The sequence below is a fragment of the Macrotis lagotis genome, chromosome X (genome assembly GCF_037893015.1).
Source record: "Macrotis lagotis isolate mMagLag1 chromosome X, bilby.v1.9.chrom.fasta, whole genome shotgun sequence".
Classification (NCBI taxonomy): Eukaryota; Metazoa; Chordata; class Mammalia; order Peramelemorphia; family Peramelidae; genus Macrotis; species Macrotis lagotis.
In genome coordinates this window covers 126099871-126122601 of record NC_133666.1, presented here as the reverse complement: position 1 = coordinate 126122601, position 22731 = coordinate 126099871, and the positions used below count along the sequence as shown (strand labels likewise).

Genomic DNA, 22731 nt, shown 5'->3' with positions numbered 1-22731 from the left:
GCAGACAGAGCATTGGCCCTTGAGCCAGGAGCACCTGAGTCCAAATCCGGCCCCAGACACCCAAAGAGCACCCTGCTATGTGGCCCCAGGCAGGCCATCCAGCCCCACTTGCCCTGCACCCTCCCCCAAATACTAATAACAAAAAATGTGCTTGAGTCTTTGTTCCAACACCAACAACTCTGTCATGGGTGGATCTCATTCTTTATGATAAGTCCATCACAAAAGTTACTTCCATATTTTTCCACTGTTGCCATTGCTGATCACAACTCCTTCCTTTCTTATTTCTCCACTACCATGTACTCTATTTTCTCTCTCCTTTCACTCTGACTCTGCTGTAGGGTCATTGACTGACTCAGCAGACAGGTCCCTGGTCCTGGGGCCAAGAAACCCTGAGCCCCCATACCACCCCTTAGGCCCAGAATCCACCTGGCCCCATGGTCCCAGACAGGCCATCCAATCCCAGGCACTTGCAAGAAGTAAAAAAGAAAATGTGTTATATCTGATTACTCTCCCCCCATGGTCCATCCTTTCCTCCATCACTCACATCCCCACCCCTTCCCCTTGCTCCCCCCTCCTTCTTACTCCAGATGTCTATGCCCCATTGAGTATATATGCTGTTTCCTCTCCTAGCCACCTCTGATAAGAGCAAAGAGTCCCTCATTCCCCCTTGCCTCTCCCCTTCCATATCATTGCAATAGCTCAGTGTAATAAAAAAATCTTATGTGAAATATCTTGGACTATTCCCCCTCTCCTTTTTCTTTCTCCCATTCCATTTCCCTTTTTTTCCTATTGACTCCATTTTTTACACCATATTTTATCTTCGAATTCAGCTTTCTCCTGTGCTTCAACTATAAAAGCTCTCTCTACCTGCTCTATTAACTGAGAAGGTTCATATGAGTATTATCAGTGTCATTTTTCTATGCAGGAATACATGCAGTTCATCCTCATTAAGTCCCTCATATTTCCCCCCTCTCCTCCAATCTCCATGCTTCACTTGAGTCTTGTATTTGAAGATCAAACCTTCTGTTCAGCTCTGGCCATTCCAAAAGGAACCTTTGAAATTCCCCTGGTTCAATGAAAGTCCATCTTTTTCCCTGGAAGAGGACATTCAGCCTTGCTGGGTAGTTCATTCTTGGCTGCATTCTAAGCTCTTTTGCTTTCCGGTATATTGTATTCCAAGCCCTACGAGCTTCCAATGTAGTTGCTGCTAAGTCCTGTGTGATCCTGACTGCAGCTCCACGATATTTGAACTGTGTCCTTCTGGCTGCTTGTAATATTTTCTCTTTGACTTGGGAGTTCTGGAACTTGGCTATAATATTCGTAGGGGTTGGTTTTTTGGGATCTTTTTCTTGAGGGGATCGGTGGATTCTCTCCATTTCTATTTTGCTCTCTGCTTCTAGAATATCAAGGCAATTTTCCTGTAGTAATTCTTTGAAAATGATGTCAAGGCTCTTTTCCTGATCATAACTTTCAGGTATTCCAATAATTTTCAAATTATCTTTCCTAAGTCTGTTTTCCATATCAGTTGTTTTTTCAACGAGATGTTTCACATTTTCTTCTAATTTTTCATTTTTTTGGTTTTGAAGTATTGATTCCTGATTTCTGGTAAATTCATCAATCTCCCTGAATTCTATTCTTTGTCTGAAGGATTTGTTCTCCTCAGAGAGTTTTCTTATCTCTTTTTCCATCTGGCCAATTTTGCTTTTTAAAGCATTCTTCTCCTCAATAACTTTTTGAACTGTTTTATCCATTTGACCTAAGCTGGTTTTTAGCATGCTATTTTCTCCAGCATTTTTTTTTATTTCGTTGACTAAGCTGCTGACTTCATTTTCATGTTTTCCCTGCATCTCCCTCCTTTCTTTTCCCAGTTTTTCTTCCAACTCCCTCATTTGATTTTCAAAGTCTTTTTTGAGCTCTGTCATAGCCTGAGCCCAATTTCTGTTTTTCTTGGAGTCTTTAGATGCAGGAGCTTGTGCTTCCTCATCTTCACACTGAGTATTTTGATCCTTCTTGGGCTCATTTGCAAAATATTTCTCAATAGTCTTCCTTTTGTTTCTCTGCTTGCTCATTTTCCCAGCCTCGGCCTGGTTTGGGGTGCTTCCTGAGCTTTTGGGACACTCCCACAAGGGTCTCAGTGTGTGAGGCTCTGTCCTCCCTCCTGGTCTGTGAATGACCATAAGCACCTCCCTCTGCCATGGGGCTGAGGTGGGGGGGGCCCTGCTGTTCTATAGGGGGGGTGTCTAGACTGCGATCAGGATCTGAATGTGGTCAGAGCCCCAGAGTGCTGTTCCTGGGGCTGAGGACAGAGCTCAGCAGCCTCTCTTCACTCCCCTCCCTCACCTCAATGGGCTCATGCCCTGGGAGCTCCTGCTTACAGGCTCCGCCTGCTTCTGTTTCCTGGTCTTGACCAAGCTGCTGGCTGTGTGCCCCGAGGGCTGGGCTCCACATGCTCACTCCGGCAGAGGTTCCCCGCTGTTCCCCCACTTTGTGCCCAGTGCTCCCCGGGGTGCAGCTCAGGAGACTCCCCCACTGCTGTGAGCTGTGGCTCCCTGCGCCCTCTCTGGGAGGCTGAAGTTCTTTCGCTCTGGCGGGCCACCCCTCTGGTGGGCCACCTCTCCAATCCTGGGGAGCAGAGCCTTTCTGCTCTTTTCCAGGTTACCTTGAGTAGGAGAAATGCCTCACTGGATCCTTTTGTGGGTTCTGTCTCTCGAAAGTTTAGTTAGAGTCTTTAGCTGATGAGTTTTATTAGAGAGCTCCTAACACTTGATCCCTTCTTGTCGCCATCTTGGCTCCGCCCCCCCTGAGTCATATATAAAAATTCTTCTAAAGGAACAAGATGATGAGAATCGTAAGGAGAGAATGCAAAAAAACAGGAAAGGATGGAAACTTAGTAGTATTAAATTTCAAACTGTATTACAAAGGAGTAATCATCAAAACTATTTGATACTGGGCAAGGAATAGAAAAGTGAAACAAAAAGGAATTAGGTGTACAACATACAGAAGTAAACAAACATAGTGGCAAAATGTCTGATAAATCCAAAGACCTCAGCTACTGCTACAAGAACTCTTTATTTTACAGAAACTATTTGGAAAGCTAGGAAGCAGTCTGGCAGAATTAGGTTTCAACCAACATCTCATTCCATAAAACAGGTTTAATATTTACCTTTAGACATATTAACTTAGATATAAAAGTTATTATAAGCAAAAGTTCAAAGAAGTAAATAACTTATTGCAACTCTAGATAATGAAAACATTCATAACTAGACATAGGATAGGGTATAATATAAAATAACAGTTTTGATTACATAAAACTCAAAAGTTTTTACATAAAGACAATGTAGTTAAAATTAGAAATCAATTAATGAGGAAAAACGCAGCAGTTTCTCTTATAAAGGTGTGAAATCGAATATAAAAAAAACTGATTCAAATATTTCCATTCCAATAGATAAATGACCAAAGGTTATGAACAGGTTAGTTCTTTTTTTAATTTATTTTTATTAAAGATATTATTTGAGTTTTACAATTTTCCCCCAATCTTGCTTCCCCCCCCCCGAAAGTACTCTGTCAGTCTTTACTTTGTTTCCATGTTGTACCTTGATCCAAATTGGGTGTAATGAGAGAGAAATCATATCCTTAAAGAGAAGTCTAAGAGGTAACAAGATCAGAAAATAAGATATCTGTTTTTTCTCTAAATTAAAGGGAATAGTCCTTGCACTTTGTTCAAACTCCACAGCTCCTTATCTGGATACAGATGGTACTCTCCTTTGCAGACAGCCCAGAATTGTTCCCGATTGTTGCACTGATGGAATGAGCAATTCCTTCAAGGTTGAACTTCACTCCCATGTTGCTGTTAGGGTGTACAATGTTTTTCTGGTTCTGCTCATCTCACTTAGCATCAGTTCATGCAAATCCCTCCAGGCTTCCCTGAAATCCTGTCCCTCCTGGTTTCTAATAGAACAATAGTGTTCCATGACATACATATACCACAGTTTGCTAAGCCATTCCCCACTTGAAGGACATTTACTTGATTTCCAATTCTTTGCCACCACAAACAGGACTGCTATGAACATTTTTGTACAAGTAATGTTTTTACCCTTTTTCATCATCTTTTCAGGATACAGACCCAGTAGTGGTATTGCTGGGTCAAAGGGCATGCACATTTTTGTTGCCCTTTGGGCGCAGTTCCAAATAGCTCTCCAGAAGGGTTGGATGAGTTCACAGCTCCACCAACAGTGTAATAGTGTCCCAGATTTCCCACATCCCTTCCAACAATGATCATTATCCTTTCTGGTCATACTGGCCAATCTGAGAGGTGTGAGGTGGTACCTCAGAGAAGCTTTAATTTGTATTTCTCTAATAATTAATGATTTAGAGCATTTTTTCATATGGCTATGGATTACTTTGATCTCCTCATCTGTAAATTGCCTTTTCATATCATTGGACCATTTGTCAATTGGGGAATGTCTTTTTGTTTTAAAAATATGACTCAGTTCTCTGTATATTTTAGAAATGAGACCTTTGTCAGAATCATTACTTGTAATGATTGTTTCCCAATTTACTACTTTTCTTTTGATCTTGATTACATTGGTTTTATTTGTGCAAAACCTTTTTAATTTAATGTAATCATCTAATTGGTTTTTAGTGATGTTCTTGTTTCTGAATACCAACCCCTTAAGTGTGTTTGCCCTCCTATATCAACCACCCTGCCCTTTCTTTCCCCTTTCCCTTTTTCCCCTTCTTCCCTCCTTTCTTTCTTTAGTTCCCCTTTCTCTCCCCCTACCCATCCCCTCCTTCCCCTTTTCCCCTTTTAATAATTGAAATTTAAGATTATTTTCTTAACTTAACTGAGTGTTTGTGTAAATTAACTTTAAGCCAAGTCTGATGAGAGGAAGATTCAGGTGGTTCTCTGCAACTTCCTTCTTCCCCTCTAATACAATAGGTCTTTTGTACCTCTTAATGTAATGAGATTTACCCCATTCAATCTCCTCCATCCTCCTGTTTCTTACTGTCCCCCCTTTTTAAGGAGGTATTGTTTTTAAATCATTCTGAGTCACAGAAAAGTCATGAATGTCCATCACTTCTGGCTAAGTAGATTCTCTCTAATAGAGTTACAATTCTCAAGAGTTACGAGAATCTTTCTTCCAGGAGGGGATATAGTTAGTTTCATCTTACTGTATAGCATTTTTTTTTCTGTACCCTTCCATGTGTCTCTTGAGCTTCCTGTTTGATGTCCAAATTTTCTAATAAGCTCTGTTTTTTTTTCATCAAGAAATGTTGGCAGTCTTCCATTTCATTGAATGTACATATTTTCCCTGTTAAGAGAAGGCTCCGTTTTGTTGGCTAGTGGATTCATGGCTGCATTCCAAGCTCCCTTGCTCTTTGGAATATCTCATTCCAGGCACTTTGATCCTTTAATGTTGATGCAGCAATTGATTTTTTCTGGCTGCTTGCAGGATTTTCTTTTATCTGATAGTTTTGGAATTTGGCCACAATATTCCTTGGTGTTTTCATTTTAACGATTTTTGCCCTCTGGTTCCATGATATATGGGCAGTTTTTCATGACTAAATCTTGTAATATTAAGTCCAGGCTTTTTTTTTTCTCTTCAATGTTTTCAGGAAGACCTATATCAGGTTGTCTCTCCTCATTCTATTCTCAAGGTCAGTGGTTTTGCTGATGAGGTATTTTACATTTTCATCTGTTTTTAGTTTTGTTTAACAGACTCTTGCTGTCTCATGAAATCATTAGTTTCCAATGACTCCATTCTTTTTTTTTTTAGAGAAGAATTTTATTCATTTACCTCTTGCAGCTCCTTTTCTAATTGGTCAATTCTATTTTTGAAAGTTTCCATTTGAGCAGTTGAGGTTTTGAGAGAATTATTTTCTTTTTGCATTTGTCCAACTGTATTTTCCAATGATTTCTTTTCTTATTTGTAAGGTGTTAATTGTCTCTCCCAAATTTTCCAATTGATATCTGAACCCAGGTACTCCTGACTCCAGGGCCAGTGCTTTATCCACTGCGCTACCTAGCACCTCCCAATTGATTGTTAAACTCCTGATTTCTTCAAGGAAGTCTTTCTGTACTGGAGACCAGATCATATTCTCCTCAGAGGTTCTAGGTCTCTCTGAGTTAGGATCTTTTCTTTCTAGGAAGTTCTCTATGGACCCTCCTTTTCTATGACCTTTCTTCATTTTCCTAAAACCTTATTTTGGGAAGGGGCTGGTTCACAGAGGTTTGGTGTTGAGATCCCTAGAGGATTTACTCACTGGGTTTAGTAACTTGAAGTGGGTGGTCCAGTAGGCTGTGTTGGTTGCTTTCTCTGGAGTGTCTGTGACCTTAATATGAGGTCCTCTCCCTTAGCCTGGAGGGGGTGGATGAAGCTGTTAAGTACTTTTATCTTTGTCCAATGGTGGGCTTTGCCCTAGGGTAAGGTAATTGCTCTCCCTATTCACAGCTGACCTCAGGTCTGCTGCTCTTATCCTGGGGCAGAGGTGGGTTGTGATTGTGTTTGTTCTGGGAAGAGGCTTCAGCTGAAATGAAGGTATGGATGCAGCGCTACTGCACTGGAACTCTCCCTCCAGCTCTGCCAGCAAGCTCCAGATTGTCAGTGCCACAACCAATGCCTCTGCTCCCTAGTTGCCCCTGTAGTCCATCAGGCTTATCCCACTTTTAGGCTTCCAGGCTCTAGTCCACCCCACTGATCTGCCTAGTCGAGCTCTTGGACTCTTGCCAGCTCTGCCAATCAGGCTAGTTGAGCTCTCAGGCTCTAACCCTGTCCTGTGCTCCATACAGAGTCTGCCCTTTGTGCCTGGACTCATCCACAATCCCAGAGAACAAACCTTGAGGTAGATCTTCTTCTCCTAGTTTTTCTTTCTGGGTTTTGTAGATCGGATTTTTGTTAAGAGGTTTGTTCCATATTATATATGAGGGAAGATCAAGAGAGAAGATCAGGAGATTAGCACTGTGCCCGTCTTCTCTCCTCCATCTTGGCCAGACTGTGAGCCTGACTTTTAATAGATCTTCTAACTCACCCTATAAGTTTTATCATCTTTGCAAATTTGATAAGTCATACATAGGATTACAGAATTAGAACTAGCAAAGACCATGTTCTGAATCCATTACTTAACATATATCAAGATTGGGGCCCAGGGAAATTTAGTGAATTGGCAAAAGTCACAGAGGTAATAATGGCAAAGCTAGGATTTGAACTATGTTCCCATGAAACTAGCAGTCTTTTCAGTTCAGGGATGCTTTGTCTTTTATTATAATGAGGCATTTCTGACATGGTTTTCCCTTTCATTTCCATATAACCTATATAATTTGTCAATTCTATCTGGGATTTTTAAAGACAATAACTGGCCACTCACTCTTACTCAAAAAAACAACTTTATTTAAAAAAATTTCAAAGAATTTTAAATTGTGCTCTTACCTTTTTAGGATCCATGTTGAATTTCTTTCTTCCCATAGCTATTTGCTTATTCCTCTGGGTAGTTTTGCTATTTATTTGAAATAATTTTTTAAAATTATTATCAGGTATACTCACACAGCAAAGTAATTTTATAGAATTTTTTACATGTACATCATTATTATACAACATTCTCATAGATTATTTTATATTTCAAAATAACCATATTTTGAGAGGAGTGCTTACCCTTAAGAGAAGCATATCTCACTAAGTCCTTTGTAAATAGAAGTTTTAGCTATTTGGGGTTGCTCCTAATGTTTGACAATTTCAAATTTATTTTCTTAGGAGATTTTAATGATGATAATAAAAGGAAAAAATAACTTCATATTTCTTATATAGGGCACTCCCACCAGTTAGCTAATCTCAAAATGCTTAACATATATAGCTCTGAACAAATAAAAGTGAACTAGAAAAGTACAGTACGAGAAACAACTCAATTAAAGAATTCCCTGAATATTTCAGAAATATGAAAAAGGGTAGAGTGAGGAAAGACAAGAAAAAAATCAATTTAAACTGCAAAAGCTTTCTCTATCTCTTAAGATGAATAATGTGGGAAATGAAGAAATTATAGGTGTGCACATAAGTAGCTTACCTTTCCTCTACACAAGTTAGGTTATCAATCTCTGTCATCACTTCTGTAATCTCAAATTTTAGTCTCTGCCAAAAATAGGAAAAGGATGAATGAGAAGGAAAAATTAACCCTCACAGACTTAGAGTAATTTTAACATTTCAGATACAAATTTCTTTGAAATTTCTAATGAAACAACAGAAATATTAGAATTTCATTATACAGTAACTTCACAATAAGTCCCACTACAACCAGATGAAATTTATCTCTATGACAGGGATATCATTCAGAATAGTTCATTAGTGATGACATGTCCAAAAGCCCTACTTAGAGGAAAAATACATTAAGCATGGAGAAGACTGTCTTGGGTGTATAAAAAAGAAGAAATCACCAACAGAAAGGAATTAAAGTCCTTGCTTAAGATATTGAGGCTACTTAAATAGCTTTTCCATATTTCTGAAGTCCCTTCCATTTCTAAAATAGTCCATTCAAATGTGGTTACTGCCCTTCTCTTTTATCTCTAACTGTGTTCATGGGAACATTAGAAGAAATGAAAGTCAAATTCTCTAAGGTCAGTCATTAAGCCATTTCAATGATAAAATTTAAGGTAACTTCTATCATTTTGCACAAAACAAACAGGTAAGATTTAGGGCCAATGAGAAGGTTTACCTTAGAAATGATTCATAAAGTATTTAGCTAAGCCTGAATTAGAATCTTCACCAAGACAAAGTTTCTTGACTTCAAACTATGGACAGGGCATGTAGTTAGGTTCTTCCTTACTATTGAGGTGGAAAAGGTTCCATTATCACCAAAAGATATGACTACTGATTTCTAAAACATTTTTATTCTTGAAACAATGAAATCTATTCCAGTCTGCCTGATTTCTCATAGAGAAGAAAAAACAATCTGGAAAAAGCAAACTGAATGATTTTTAACTTTAGCACAAACAGAATCAGTTTTGGATTCTGATATTTTGTATGCCAAGAAAACCAATACCTAGAGTGGAAATCCTAGAAACTTTTTTCGAGGGGGAGCAAATTAGACACTCCAAACTGTGAATAACTCCAACTTAAAAGAAGATTTACCTTGGCATGTCACTATGAACAAAGAGATTTCTGAAAAGAGTGAGAACATTTCTTTTATTTACTTATTTACTTATGTATTTATTCGTTCATCCATTCATTCATTCATTTATGGCAATGGGGTTAAGAGTGATTTGCCCAAAGGTCACACAGCTAGGCAATTAAGGATTTGAATTCAGGTTGTCCTAACTCCAGGGCCAGTGTTCTATCCACGGTGCTACCTAGCTGCCCTGTGAGAACATTTCTTTTTGACTTATCTCCATATCAGTTAGTGTAACAACTCAGAAAAGTTCATCAACAGAGGAATTACTTATCTTGTGAATGTCCTTTCAGTATGTACTGCTACCACTCACAGATCAAGATTTCCCCAGAGATTATATATACTTCAATATCACTGCCTTTCCTTGTACTTCTCCTGTGCTAACCCTCATTTTGGACATATTTTGTAGTTCAGCTCAGAGCTCATAAGAATTATATTGTGATGGAAGTTCTTGACTACAAACCATACTGACATACAGTTCCCATTACCCAAATTTAATTCTACAATTATATGTATTATCTTGTTACTTTCAATTAGCACAAGTTTACATATAAAGCTTTTCTATTCAACTCTAGTTCCATATATTTCATTCCCATTTCAAATTAGAATGTTCTTTCATGGTTTTAATGGTCATGGGAAAAGCATAGTACTTTCTGTACTTATATTTCATTTAAAGTTGTTCTCAAAACATCTCCATTCTGACTCTGCCCATAGAATTTTTCTGAAGGATATTCTTTCCTGGCACACTGACCAAAGGAGATTTCCCTGTTCTATAATTTTCCCTAGCTGTCCTCTGAGATATAGTTTACATTAACCAACCTCATTCTTTCTAATGCTTTCTGACTTAAGTTTCTTTAAAACATATTCTATTTTATTTGATCATAGATTGTTGGGTAATACAGTAATGCTTCATAGTCCATATCTCTTATTTTAGGGTCTCCTTATCCTCAAGAAAGGTTTATTGTCTCTTCTAAACACATGTAGGTGATTATTTCTTTGTATAGACATAATATCTTGAATTATCAAAACTCAATTATATTTTCTTTCTTCATCACCTCCCATTTAAAAAAAAGAAAAAAACAGGGTGGCTAGGTGGTGCAGTGGATAGAGCACTGGCCCTGGAGTCAGGAGTACCTGAGTTCAAATCCAGCCTCAGACACTTAATAATTATCTAGCTGTGTGGCCTTGGGCAAGCTACTTAACCCCATTGCCTTACAAAAAAAACTTTAAAAAAAAGAAAAGAACAAACTTCTTTAAAAAAACATGTATAATCCAGCAAAACAAATTTCCACACTATCCATGTCCAAAAATGTATGTTTCAACTCTGTAATTTGAGTTTATCTGATACCTCATGACTGTCAGGACTGAGCATCAAAGCTTGGTATCCAGTCAGGGGTGGAATCATTGAATCATAACTTATCATTGCATAGCTCAAAGTTCTTAAGTCTTCCAAGTTATTTGTCTTTAAAAAAAACTTGTTGTTACAGTAGCAACACTTAGGCTCTATGCTTTTGCATTGTCTTTTGTATATTTACATATGGATAAACACTAGACAAATATTTTACATATTAATAAATATTACTAGATTTTACAATTTGGGATTTAAAGATTCATTACCTCTATATCATCAATAAGTTCTTTTTTTCGTCGACGAATGTTTAAAAGTTCTTCTCTCTCCTCCATTGAGAGATCATCAGGCACTAAAAAAAAAAAAGAATCATAAACAAGTAAAAAATTTTAATCCCTTAGTTTCAAAAGCACTTTACAAATTAGTGATCACAATATCTTGGGTGGTAGAGTTTAGATACCTTTGGAATTCCATGGTTGGAGGGGGGTTGCAAAGGCAACTAAGACACTTGGGATTTTTTTTTTCTATTTGTCATATCAAACATATTTCTGGAAATATTCAGATCAGAAAATCACTTGTGGAACAGTTAACTGAAATCATAAGACCAAAATAACAAATTGATCACCAACTGTCAGCCCAAAGGGAATGAGGTAACAGTGACCTGACCCTTCCAGCTCTCTATTGCCTCTTGTTTTTCCCTCAGAGTGCCTATTTACTTTCAGATAGGCTGAATAAAAAGAACTAGAAATAGTACTAAAGAAAACAAAGATGGGGGAAAATATCTGAACCAGAGCAGAGCTATACATTAAAATACCATACTTAAGATGAGAACCCTTTGAAAGTCTTAATGATTTCTCATCTACTTAAAAAAATTTAATAACATTTGTCAGCAAACAGCACAGAATCTCAGAGTTGGAAGGGAATTCAGGGACCATGGAATTCCAAAGGTATCTAAACAATAATAACCTCCAATTATACATAGCTAGTAGTTACCTATCCTTTGTTTGAAAACCTTAAATGAAGAAGAAACTACCAATTCTTAAAGCAGCCCATTTTGCTATTGAACAGTTCTAATTGCTAATTTTTTTATATTAAACGGAAATCTCTGCAAATCCTACCCATTAATCCTAGATCTGTCTTCATAGGAGATGCCCAATTAGCTGGATGCTGACTCCCCACATTCTTATCTCTGTTGGAGACCCCAAAGCCCCAATTCAGTATAACTTTTAGTCTCACTATCCTCTTGAAAGAAATTACCTACCCTCCATTACTCCACAAAGTTCTTGGTCCTTCTCATCAGACCCTGCTATTTTCCTTGTCCATGTATAATACCTGGCCTTTCCAGCTACCATGAATTAAAATGAACATGAAACCTACCTTTGAACTGTCTTCTCCAATTAGAATGTGAGCTATTTGAAAGCTTGATTTTCTATCACTATCTCTAGTACTTAATGCCATGCTTCACATACTGGAAGAGATAAGAATGAGGGGATGATTGATGGAGCAAGGTCAAACAATGATTATGTCAAAGGCAGAAAGTGAGGTGGAGGCCTGGGTAAGATAAGGTGAAAACTACTGATCAGAACCCAAGGGGAGATTCCAGGTTTTTGCTGGGGAGAAGATAAGGGTGATAGCTGAAAAGGAAATGGAATGCTTTGTAAGTAACTGAGAAATGAGGAAGACAATATAAGATACTTCTCTTTACTCCTCCAGTTCATTCTTATTAATTTACTCCAGTGATTGTTTTTCCCACTTCAACTGGCTTTCTTCCTTTATGCATTTGTATTCTATTATATAGCATTTCATTATTATATAGCAGTTCTCAGTCACCTCCAAACCACACCATCAACAGTCTCTGTCTCCTTTCCACCAAAAGTTTGGAATCCTCTCCTGCAACCATCCTTGGTTCTGAGGCTGGCTCCATTTTATCTTGCCTGGATCCAGACCTTTACCTCACTTTCTAGCCTCTTCCAAACTCTACCACCTGTGGATCTTACTCTCCCCCTTTTCAAGAAGTTTTCCTTCTTGGGCTGTCTCCCCCCCTTGGCATTGGCTTCATAAATGTTTTCATACCTTGCTCCATCAATCACTCCCTCACTCTCATGCATCTTCAGTATCTCCTATTTTTCCCTTTAAATCTACCAAATAAAAATTCTGTCCTAAAAAAAACCTTCCCTTAATATCCATTACAGTGTTACAATGTTTTTTAACTTTTTCTTTCATTTTAAATTTATATACTAAAACAAGCATTTAATAGTACAATAAAACATCATATAATAAAAAAGGATGATTGCACATAAACCTGCAAATCTACTATGCACAACTTGCTATTCCTCTCAAATATACAACAAAATTATTATATAAATTTCTTTTTTTTCTCCCTTTTCTCCACCCCCTAGAAATGGCTACCACCAGACACAAATAAATGTGTAAGTGTGAGTGAAATTAGTCTGTACAGATTACAATTTATCAGTTCTTTACTTTGGATACAGAGAACATCTTTCTTCACATGTCCTTCATAACTAATTTATAACTATTACAATATTCAAAATAATTTATTTGCTCAAAGTCATTCTTAAAACACTATTGCTGTTACTATATACAAAGTTCTCTTGCTTTTGCTCATTTCATTCTTCATTATTTCGTGCAATGTTTTCTATGTGTTATATCTGGTCTTTCTATTTCTATGCCTCCTTTTTATTATATATGTAAGGCTACAGTTTTGATTTCTAGGTTTTTTAACTTCAAGCAATAATCTTTCCTCTCTCTGATTAATTTAAGAGTATTAATATTGCTTGCTATGGGAAAATATATACACACATACATACACACACATATATTTATAGCTACATTAATGACTAAGGCCCTTATTTTCCTGTTAGGATCTTGAATAATAGAAGCTTATTCCCTTCCTCTATGTCAAATGAGTTGGTATTTCACACCTTGAAAATTCCAAGGGGAGAAACCCATATGCACATCTATGAGGCTCAATTCAGAGAATCCAAGACCATTTTCCTGGTCCTTGCCAGATAATTTACATGGATCCCCCTAAATGTGAACCATTCCTTATTTTTTGCTCTCACTCCTTCTCCACATTGCCCAATGATACCACTATAGATAAAGCAGATGGATTCATTACCCCTGGCATAGTAGAGAAGACCCTCCATATATGCCTTGTAAGTTAATTATAAATCAAGGATTATTCCAGCATTTTTATTACATTCAACCAATGACTATGTTCAAAGAACACAAAGTCTAACAGATTGAATCTCACCCTACCAATCATGGTCTTGGATATCCTGAAAAGAAGTAAGCATTTTACAACACTATCAGAGATAAGTTTTATATATAAAAAGGGAAACCTGGGAAGCCATATTTAGAACAGCCACACCCACAAAACTGGAAGGCTGACATGTCATAGTTGCAATATGGTCACAGACATCACTATGTTAAGAATCAAGTTGCAGTGTATCCAATTATGGCTGATCAGACATTGGCCTGATCAGAAGGCTCTACCACATTTAAACACATAATCTATGTGAACATTTGGAGTGAAGATGTTTCTAAATTTGCGCATCTCTTATTTCTTTTGAGCTACTAAAATTCTTCATTTATGAAGTACAGTGCCTTCTTTGATGTGGGCACATCATATCGTGGGTGGAGTGGAGAAGGGGAGTGGTCCTGTGCCAGTCTCCTAAGTCTCACCACTGATTCCAAAGCTATTTGAAAGGCCTTGAGAGTGTCTTTGAATTGCTTCTGATGACCTCCCATGGGAACACTACCCTTGTGTGAGTTCTCCACAAAATAGTCTTTTAGGCAAACATACTTTGGGTATTCAAGAAATATGGTCAGTCCATCAGAGTTGCACTGTCTGCAATCAAGGTGGAACGTTTGGCAGTTCAGCTCAAGAAAGGATCTGTGTCTAGTGATCTTCAGAATCTTTCTAAGAAAATTCAAATGGGAGCATTTCAGTTTGCTAACATGGTGCTGGTATACCACTCAGGTTTCACAGACACAGAACAATGAAGTCAGCACAATGATTCTCTAGACCTTCAGTTTGGTAGGCAGTCTAATATCTATGTTCTCCCACACTTTACTTTAGAGTCTTCCAAACTCCAGCAGTGGGTGGGTCAACTTCCTCATCAATGTGAATATCCCTGGAAAGTATACTGCCAAGGTAAGTGCACTTCCACAGAATTCAGAATTTCTTCATTTGCTGTAACTGATGGTTCCATTTATGTACGATGTGGTTCAAGCTGGTGAAGAATAACTCTTTTCTTGATGTTAATTGTTAGACCACATTGACATAAGCAACAGAGAAGTGATCCATACTTTGTTGCATGTCAGCCACAGAGGCTGCATTGAATGCAGTCATTCACAACTTTGCAAACAAAAAGTCATGCACCACTTCTCTCTACTTTAGTCTTAGCTTGTAGTCTTTTAAATAAAATAGTTTATTTCCAGTGCAGTAGCTGATCTTGATGTCATTTTCATCCTTGTTGAAGGCATCTGGCAACACTGTAGAAAACATCATGTATGGGTGCAAGCATACAGGGCTGCTTCACTTCATTCATGACTGAGAAAGCATGAGAGCCCTGTTCATTATCCCAAACTTGTTAATCTTTGTAAAGGTACCATGACTATGAGAAAAAGTATACTCCTTTCTATTCTCATTCAGTTCTCTCCAGAGATCTATCATGCCTAGCTTATCTAGAAGTCTATTTATTTTCTGGTGTCAAAGAATTGGAAATTGAAGGGATGCCAATCAATTGAGGAATGGCGGATCAAATTATGGTGTGTGATTGTGATGGAATACTATTCTGCTATAAGAAATGAGCAGAATGCTCTCAAATAAACCTGAAAAGATTTACATGAGCTGATGCAAAGTGAAATGTACTGTGTACAAAGTAACAGTAACATCATTAAGAATGATCATCATGGGGTGGCTAGGTGACGCAGTGGATAGAGCACTGGCCCTGGAGTCAGGAGGACCTGAGTTCAAATACAGCCTTAGACACTTAATAAATTACCTAGCTGAGTGGCCTTCGGCAAGCCACTTAACTCCATGGCCTTGCAAAAACCTTAAAAAAAAAAGAATGATCACTATAAATGATTTTGTTATTTTCAGCAATATGATGATCCAAGCCAACTGAATAACTTTATGATGAAAGATGCTATCCATTTCTAGAGAAAAAACTACATATTGAAGCATATATTCTTTTTACTTTAGTTCTAGAGTTTTTTTTGGGGGGGGGTCCTATGTTTTCATTCATGTTGATGGAAATGACTATATATGTATACCTTATTGAACTGTTTGTGTTCTCAATGTGGGGAAGTAGGAAGGAGAGAATTTGGAACTCAAAGTTTTGAATACAAACATTTAAAAATTGTTTTTACTTGAAATAAAATACTAAATAAAAAAGTTAAAAATGAACAAAAAAAGAATGAATATTAAAATTCTATTAACTTCATTGACTTCTTTCTTATTTATATTTTGTTAGATTTAATTAGTTATATAATAAATGTAGAAAAAAGGTTTTGATAAAGTACAACATTAATTTCTATTTAAAAATAGTTAGAAGTATAGCTATAAATGATTTTTTCTTTAAACTGAAAGAAAATTTACTTCAAGCCATCAGGCAAGGATTATTTCTGATGGAGGTACCCAGTAAGATCAGGTGTGAAACAAGGGTGACCACTGACACCAATATTATTATTCAATATGGAATTAGAAATCCTAACAATAATAAGAGAAAAAAAGGAAATGGAATCAGAATAGAAAAAGTAATAAAATTATCTCTTTTTACAGACAATATGATAATATACTTGGAAAATTCCAGACTCAACTAAAAAGTTAGTTGAAACAATGAATAATTTTAATAAAATAGCAGGATATAAAGCAAATCTATATAAATCATCAGCATTCCTATTTTTCATAAACAAAAACCTGAAAAAAAATAGTAAGAGATACTTTATTTAAAATAAGTCTACAAACAATATAAAAACCTGAGAGTATATCTGCCCAAACAAACCTAGAAACAAAATGAACAAAATTATTTAAAAAAATAACTTTTTATACAGATAAAATCAGATTTAAATAACCAGAGAAATACTAATTATTCATTAGTAGGCAGGGTCAATATAATGATTTTACTTAAACTAATTTATATGTTCAATTCCATCCCAATTAAAGTACCAAAATATTATTTTACTGAGATAGAAAAAATAACAAAAATCATTTGAAAGAACAAAAGGACCAAGAATATCAAAGGGAAAATTGAAAAAACTGTAAAATAAGGAGACTTAACAGTACCAGATCCTACATTATATTATATTAGAAGGCAGTAATTATTAAAACTATCTGGTACTGGCTGAGGAATAGAAAAGTAAATAACAGAATAAGCACATACTTTACAGCAGCAAATGACTATAGTAATTCTGTATCTGACAAGTGAAAAGATTTAAATTAGGAAAATAAGAATACATTATTTGGTAAAGATTGTTGGAAAACCCGAAATGAAGTTTGGCAGAAATTGGACACAGACCAATATCTTACACCATTTACCAAGATACAGTCAAAAGGGATATATGACCTAGATATAAAGAAATAATATGGTGGCAGCTAGGTGGCGTAGTAAATAGAGCATCAGCCCAGGAGTCAGGAGAACCTGAGTTCAAATCTAACCTTAGAAACTCAATAATTACCTAGTTATGTGACCTTGAGCAAATCAGTTAACCCCCATCACCTTGTGAAAAGAACAACAAAAAAGTAAGAAATGTTACAAGTAAATTTGAACATGGAATATATTACCGAACAAACTTATAGATAGGTAAGAAATTTATGAATAAATATGGGGTGTAGCGTGTGTTCAGGGAAGATTAGTACCTTTGATGTGAGGGCTGCTGAGCCCTTTACTGGGATGCTTTCCATCTTTGATAACCACATGAGCTACCTAACTCTCACCAGTGGTTCCAAGAAGTAGCATGCACAGTGATCACACTATGGTAAACCATTTCAGCAGGCAGGCTAAAACAGACTGAGAGTATCAGAGGGAGTCTCAAACTCATCAGTGAGTTGTGCACATGATGTCTTTGACTGATGGAATGAGCAGATGAGAACACTTCATTCCAACAGCCATGAAGCCATTAGCCAATGAAGATGGCAAGATCATCTATTGCATCTACATCCATCACCAGGTGTCTTGACTCTGTCATGACACACTGGATCATGATGACTTTTGAAGAGAGAGTGAAGTGGATAACTTCATGCAGCTCTATCTCACTTAAATCCAATTTATGGGCCCCGGCCAGCGCCATGAACAGCGTGGGGGAAGCCTGCACCGACATGAAGCGCGAGTACGGCCAGTGCTTCAACCACTGGTTTGCAGAGAAGTTCCTCAAGGACGACGGCTTGGGGGACCCCTGCAGCGACCTCTTCAGGCGCTACCAGCAAAAGCAATAAAGGAGAAGGAAATTCCTATAGAAGGGCTGGAGTTCATGGGCCACAGCAAAGACAAGTCCGAAAGCTCTCCCTGACCTTGGCGGCAGACTCCAAGATGACCTTTCCAACCTTTAAGACATCCAAAAGACTGCTCTCTCAAGCTTTTTATAGTAGTGTTACTTGCAGATGGGTCCTGTAGACCTTTATGATTTCCTTTTAGGTGATGCCCGAGCCCAGGCGGTCTGGCATCTTGCAGTGTCAAAATGGCTAAGAATGTTTCTTCCGATAATCAGAAGGGGACTTGGATCTGTTGCACTTAAAATCTGGTTTGGTCCTGAATGCCGAATCCATGCTGCTAAATATTAAAAGTGTTTTTTTTTCCCCCTGGAAGCACACCTCTGATGCTCTGGGAATGATTCCAGTATTTAAATGGCAACCATTTAGTTTGAATAAAGACTGAATAATGAGTAAAGGTTTGGATCTAGCCAAAAAGGGATCTGCCTTTAAGAGACACCTGCCTGCCTTCAAGAAGATTCAGAAGGGAATAAAAAACAGGAAGTACCTGAAGGCTTCAAAGAAACCATTTGGAGTTCCCAAAGTTTTGGGACTAAGCACACAAATTGAGGTGACTTCTAGTTTGTCAGTTTTGCTACAAAGGAACTAAAATATGCAGAAATCTTTTTTTCCCCGATTCTCAGGCTGCTTCATATAGTAATGACTTAAAAAAAAAGCCAATGGAAAAGGTACTTCTCATAACTGAACTATTGACTATCCAGGGTGGGTTGGGGGCAGAAAGTTGTTGACAGGATCTCTCTTGAATACCATTAACACTTCCCACCATTAATTGGGATGAAGGGAATGGTTTGCTTTATTTGCCTTATTTGTCCATCATGTTCTGTAACATTTGAAATCAGAGGTGGAATAAATGACTGCTTTTAAAAAAAAAAATCCAATTTAAGCATGCATCAAAGTTATAACCTGGATTCACAAGTGAATTCTACCAAACATTTAAGGAACAATTGGTCCAAAAATAGGAAAAGATGGAACTCTGCCAAACTCTTTCTATGAAACCAATATGGTGCTGATACCTAAACCAGGAAGAGCTAAAACAGAGAAAGAAAATTATAGACCGGGGCGGCTAGGTGACGTAGTGGATGAAGCACTGGCCTTGGAGTCAGGAGTACCTGGGTTCAAATCTGGTCTCAGACACTTAATAATTACCTACTGTGTGGCCTTGGGCAAGCCACTTAACCCCATTTGCCTTGCAAAAAATAAAAAAAGAAAAAAAAGAAAGAAAATTATAGACCTATCTCTCTAATGAATATAGAAGCAAAATTTTTAAATAAAATCTTAGCAAAACGATTACAACAAGTTATCACTGGGATAATACCTTATGATCAAGTAAGATTTATACTAGGAATGTAGGGTTGGTTCAATATTAGGAAAACTGTTAGTATAATCAATTATATCAACAACAAACCTATCAGAAATTATATGTTCATATCAATAGATGCTGAAAAAGCTTTTGACAAAATACAGCATCCATTCCTACTAAAAAGACTAGAGAGTGTAGGAATAAATGGACTGTTCCTTAGAATAATTAGCAGTATCTATCTGAAAACATCAACAAGCATTATATTCAATGGGGAGAGGCTAGAGCCATTCCCAATAAGATCAGGGGTGAAACAAGGATGCCCACTATCACCACTAGTATTCAATATCGTATTAGAAATGTTAACTTCAGCAATTGGAGAAGAAAAAGAAATTGAAGGAATTAGAATTGGGAAGGAAGAGACAAAACTCTCACTCTTTGCAGATGACATGATGGTCTACCTAGAGAATCCCAAGAAATCATCCAAAAAACTACTGGAAACAATTAGCAATTTTAGCAAAGTTGCAGGTTATAAAATAAACCCTCATAAATCCTCAACTTTTATATATATCTATATATATCTATATATATATATATTTTATATATATCTATATAAACCATTCCCTTCATCCCAATTAATGGTGGGAAGTGTTAATGGTATTCAAGAGAGATCCTGTCAACAACTTTCTGCCCCCAACCCACCCTATATATATATATATATATCTATATATATATAGATATAGATATAGATATAGATATATATATATATATATATATATATATATATATATATATATATATATATATATATATATATATCTAGCAAGATACAGCAGGAAGAGCTAGAAAGAGAAATCCCATTCAAAGTAACCTCAGATAATATAAAAATACCTGGGAGTCTATTCGCCAAGGCAGACTCAGAAACTTTGTGAAAACAATTATAAAACACTTCTCACACAAATTAAATCAGATTTAAATAACTGGGCAAATATCAAATGCTCATGGATAGGTAGAGCCAATATAATAAAAATGACCATGCTACCAAAACTAAACTACCTGTTTATAGTGGCCTACCAATCAAAATTCCAAAAAATTAATGAATTAGAAAAAAAAATTGTGAGTAAATTCATATGGAGAAATAAAGAGTCAAGAATTTCCAGGAATTTAATGAAAAAAAGTGCAAAAGAAGGGGGGCTTAGCCCTACCTGATCTAAAATTATATTATAAAGCATCAGTTACCAAAACTGCTTGGTACTGGCTAAGAAATAGAGTGGTGGACCAGTAGAATAGACAAGGTGCAAAAGCAGGAGATGATTATAGTAATCTGCTGTTTGATAAACACAAAGAGTCCAGCTATTGGGATAAAAACTCTCTCTTTGATAAAAACTGCTGGGAAAATTGGAAGTTAGTATGGAAGAAAATTAGATTAGACCAACACCTAACACCCTTTACCACTATAAGATCCAAATGGTTACAGGATTTAGACATTAAAAACAATACAAAAAGCAAATTAGAAGATCAAGGATTACTTTACCTGTCAGATCTATGGAAAGGGGAACAGTTTATGACTAAGAAAGAGATGGAAAACATCACCAAAAACAATTTAGATGATTTTGATTACATTAAATTAAAAAGCTTTTGCACAGATAAAACCATTGAAACCAAGATCAAAAGAAATGTAATAAATTGGGAAACAATCTTTATAACTAATGATTCTGACAAAGGACTCATTTCTAAAATATACAGAAAACTGAGTCATATTTTTAAAAGAAAAAGCCATTCCCCAATTGACAAATGGTCAAAGAATATGCAAAAGCAATTACAGATGAGGAGATCAAAGCAATCCATAGCCATATGAAAAATTGCTCTAAATCATTATTAATTAGAGAAATGCAAATCAAAGCTTCTCTGAGGTACCACCTCATACCTCTCAGACTGGCCAATATGACCAGAAAGGATAATGATCATTGTTGGAAGGGTTGTGGGAAATCTGGGACACTATTACATTGTTGGTGGAGCTGTGAACTCATCCAACCTTTCTGGAGAGAAATTTGGAACTATGCCCAAAGGGTAACAAAAATGAGCATACCCTTTGATCCAGCAATACCACTACTGGGTCTATACCCTGAAGAAATGATTTTAAAAAAAAGGATAAAAACATCACTTGTACAAAAATATTCGTAGCAGCCCTGTTTGTGGTGGCAAAGACTTAGAAATCAAGTAAATGTCCTTCAACTGGGGAATGGCTTAGCAAACTGTGGCATATGTATGTCATAGAACATTATTGTTCTATTAGAAACAAGGAGGGACCGGAATTCAGGGAAGCCTGGAGGGATTTTCATGAACTGATGCTGAGTGAGATGAGCAGAACCAGAAAAACACTGTACACCCTATCAGCAACATGGGGGTGATGTTCAAACTTGATGGACTTGCTTGTTCCATCAGCACAACAACCAGGGTCAATTTTGGACTGTTTGCAATGGAGAATACCATCTGTATCCAGATAAAGAACCATGGCGTTTGAACAAATTTCAAGGACTATTCCCTTCAATTTAGAAAAAAAAATATCTTATTGTCTGATCTTGTTATCTCATACTTTTTGTTTCTTCCTTAAGGATGTGATTTCTCTCTCATCACACTCAATTTGGATCAATGTACAACATGGAAACAAAATAAAGACTGACAGATTGCTTTTGGTGGGGGGAGGGTGGGGGAAGTAAGATTGGGAGAAAAATTGTAAAACTCAAAACTCAAATAAAATCTTAAAAAAAAAGTTATCACCCATACTTGATCATTCCTCAAAGTCTTGTGGCAACAGGCAAGTGACAAAGTAGGTGCAGATATACTGGAAGCCATAGTCACAGCCACATACAGGCAACCCGGGCCATAGGGTCATTTCCCCACTGAAGGCAACAGTGAGATTCGGCAGACCCCTGGGTAACTGAGTAGACCTTATAACAATCACATAGCTCACCTCCTTATGTGAGGAAGCGGCTATAAAAAGTGTCCTAAAAATTATCTGCCTCCCCAACTCTGGCCTGATTACCATAGCATATGGGGTTCCCACAATGTGGTTAAGACACAAAAAAATCTAGAAAAACTTCTTCAAAGAAAATTTCACTCACCATCAGTGCACAGAACATGTACACACTCATAGACAACACAAGATCCAATAGACCTGAAAGATGAACAGCTCTTCTTGCAAGAGTACCCAGTAGGTATCATATCCAAATAGCAATCCTGAGTGAAACAAGGCTGGCAAATGAAGATCAGCTTACTGAAGTTGCAAATGGAAACACATTTTTCTGGAGTGGAGGGACTATTGGTGCATGATCTTCTGTTTGCTGTGGCAAGAAGGCCAGGTTTGGGTATTTTTTCTAGGCACTTTTTCTAAACCTTTCCTCACACCAGGTGATG

At 37.0% G+C, this 22731-nt stretch overlaps 1 protein-coding gene and 1 pseudogene across 3 annotated transcripts in view; one reads left to right on the top strand and one right to left on the bottom strand.

The window, feature by feature from the left end:
* Positions 1–22731, bottom strand: part of CYTH3 (cytohesin 3) — a 171691-nt gene that overhangs the window by 36339 nt on the left and 112621 nt on the right. For 2 of the 3 annotated variants that reach the window (XM_074208177.1, XM_074208176.1), the window contains exons 2-4: positions 10771–10853; positions 8056–8120; positions 7428–7494 (exon numbers count right to left, since the gene is read on the bottom strand). In XM_074208177.1, coding sequence (XP_074064278.1) covers positions 7428–7494; positions 8056–8120; positions 10771–10853 — 215 coding nt within the window. Of the gene's footprint in view, positions 1–7427; positions 7495–8055; positions 8121–10770; positions 10854–11878; positions 15979–22731 lie in introns of those variants that run through there. The other variant, XM_074208178.1, reaches the window with a different exon arrangement.
* LOC141497579 (TP53-regulated inhibitor of apoptosis 1 pseudogene) lies at positions 17817–18309 on the top strand (annotated as a pseudogene).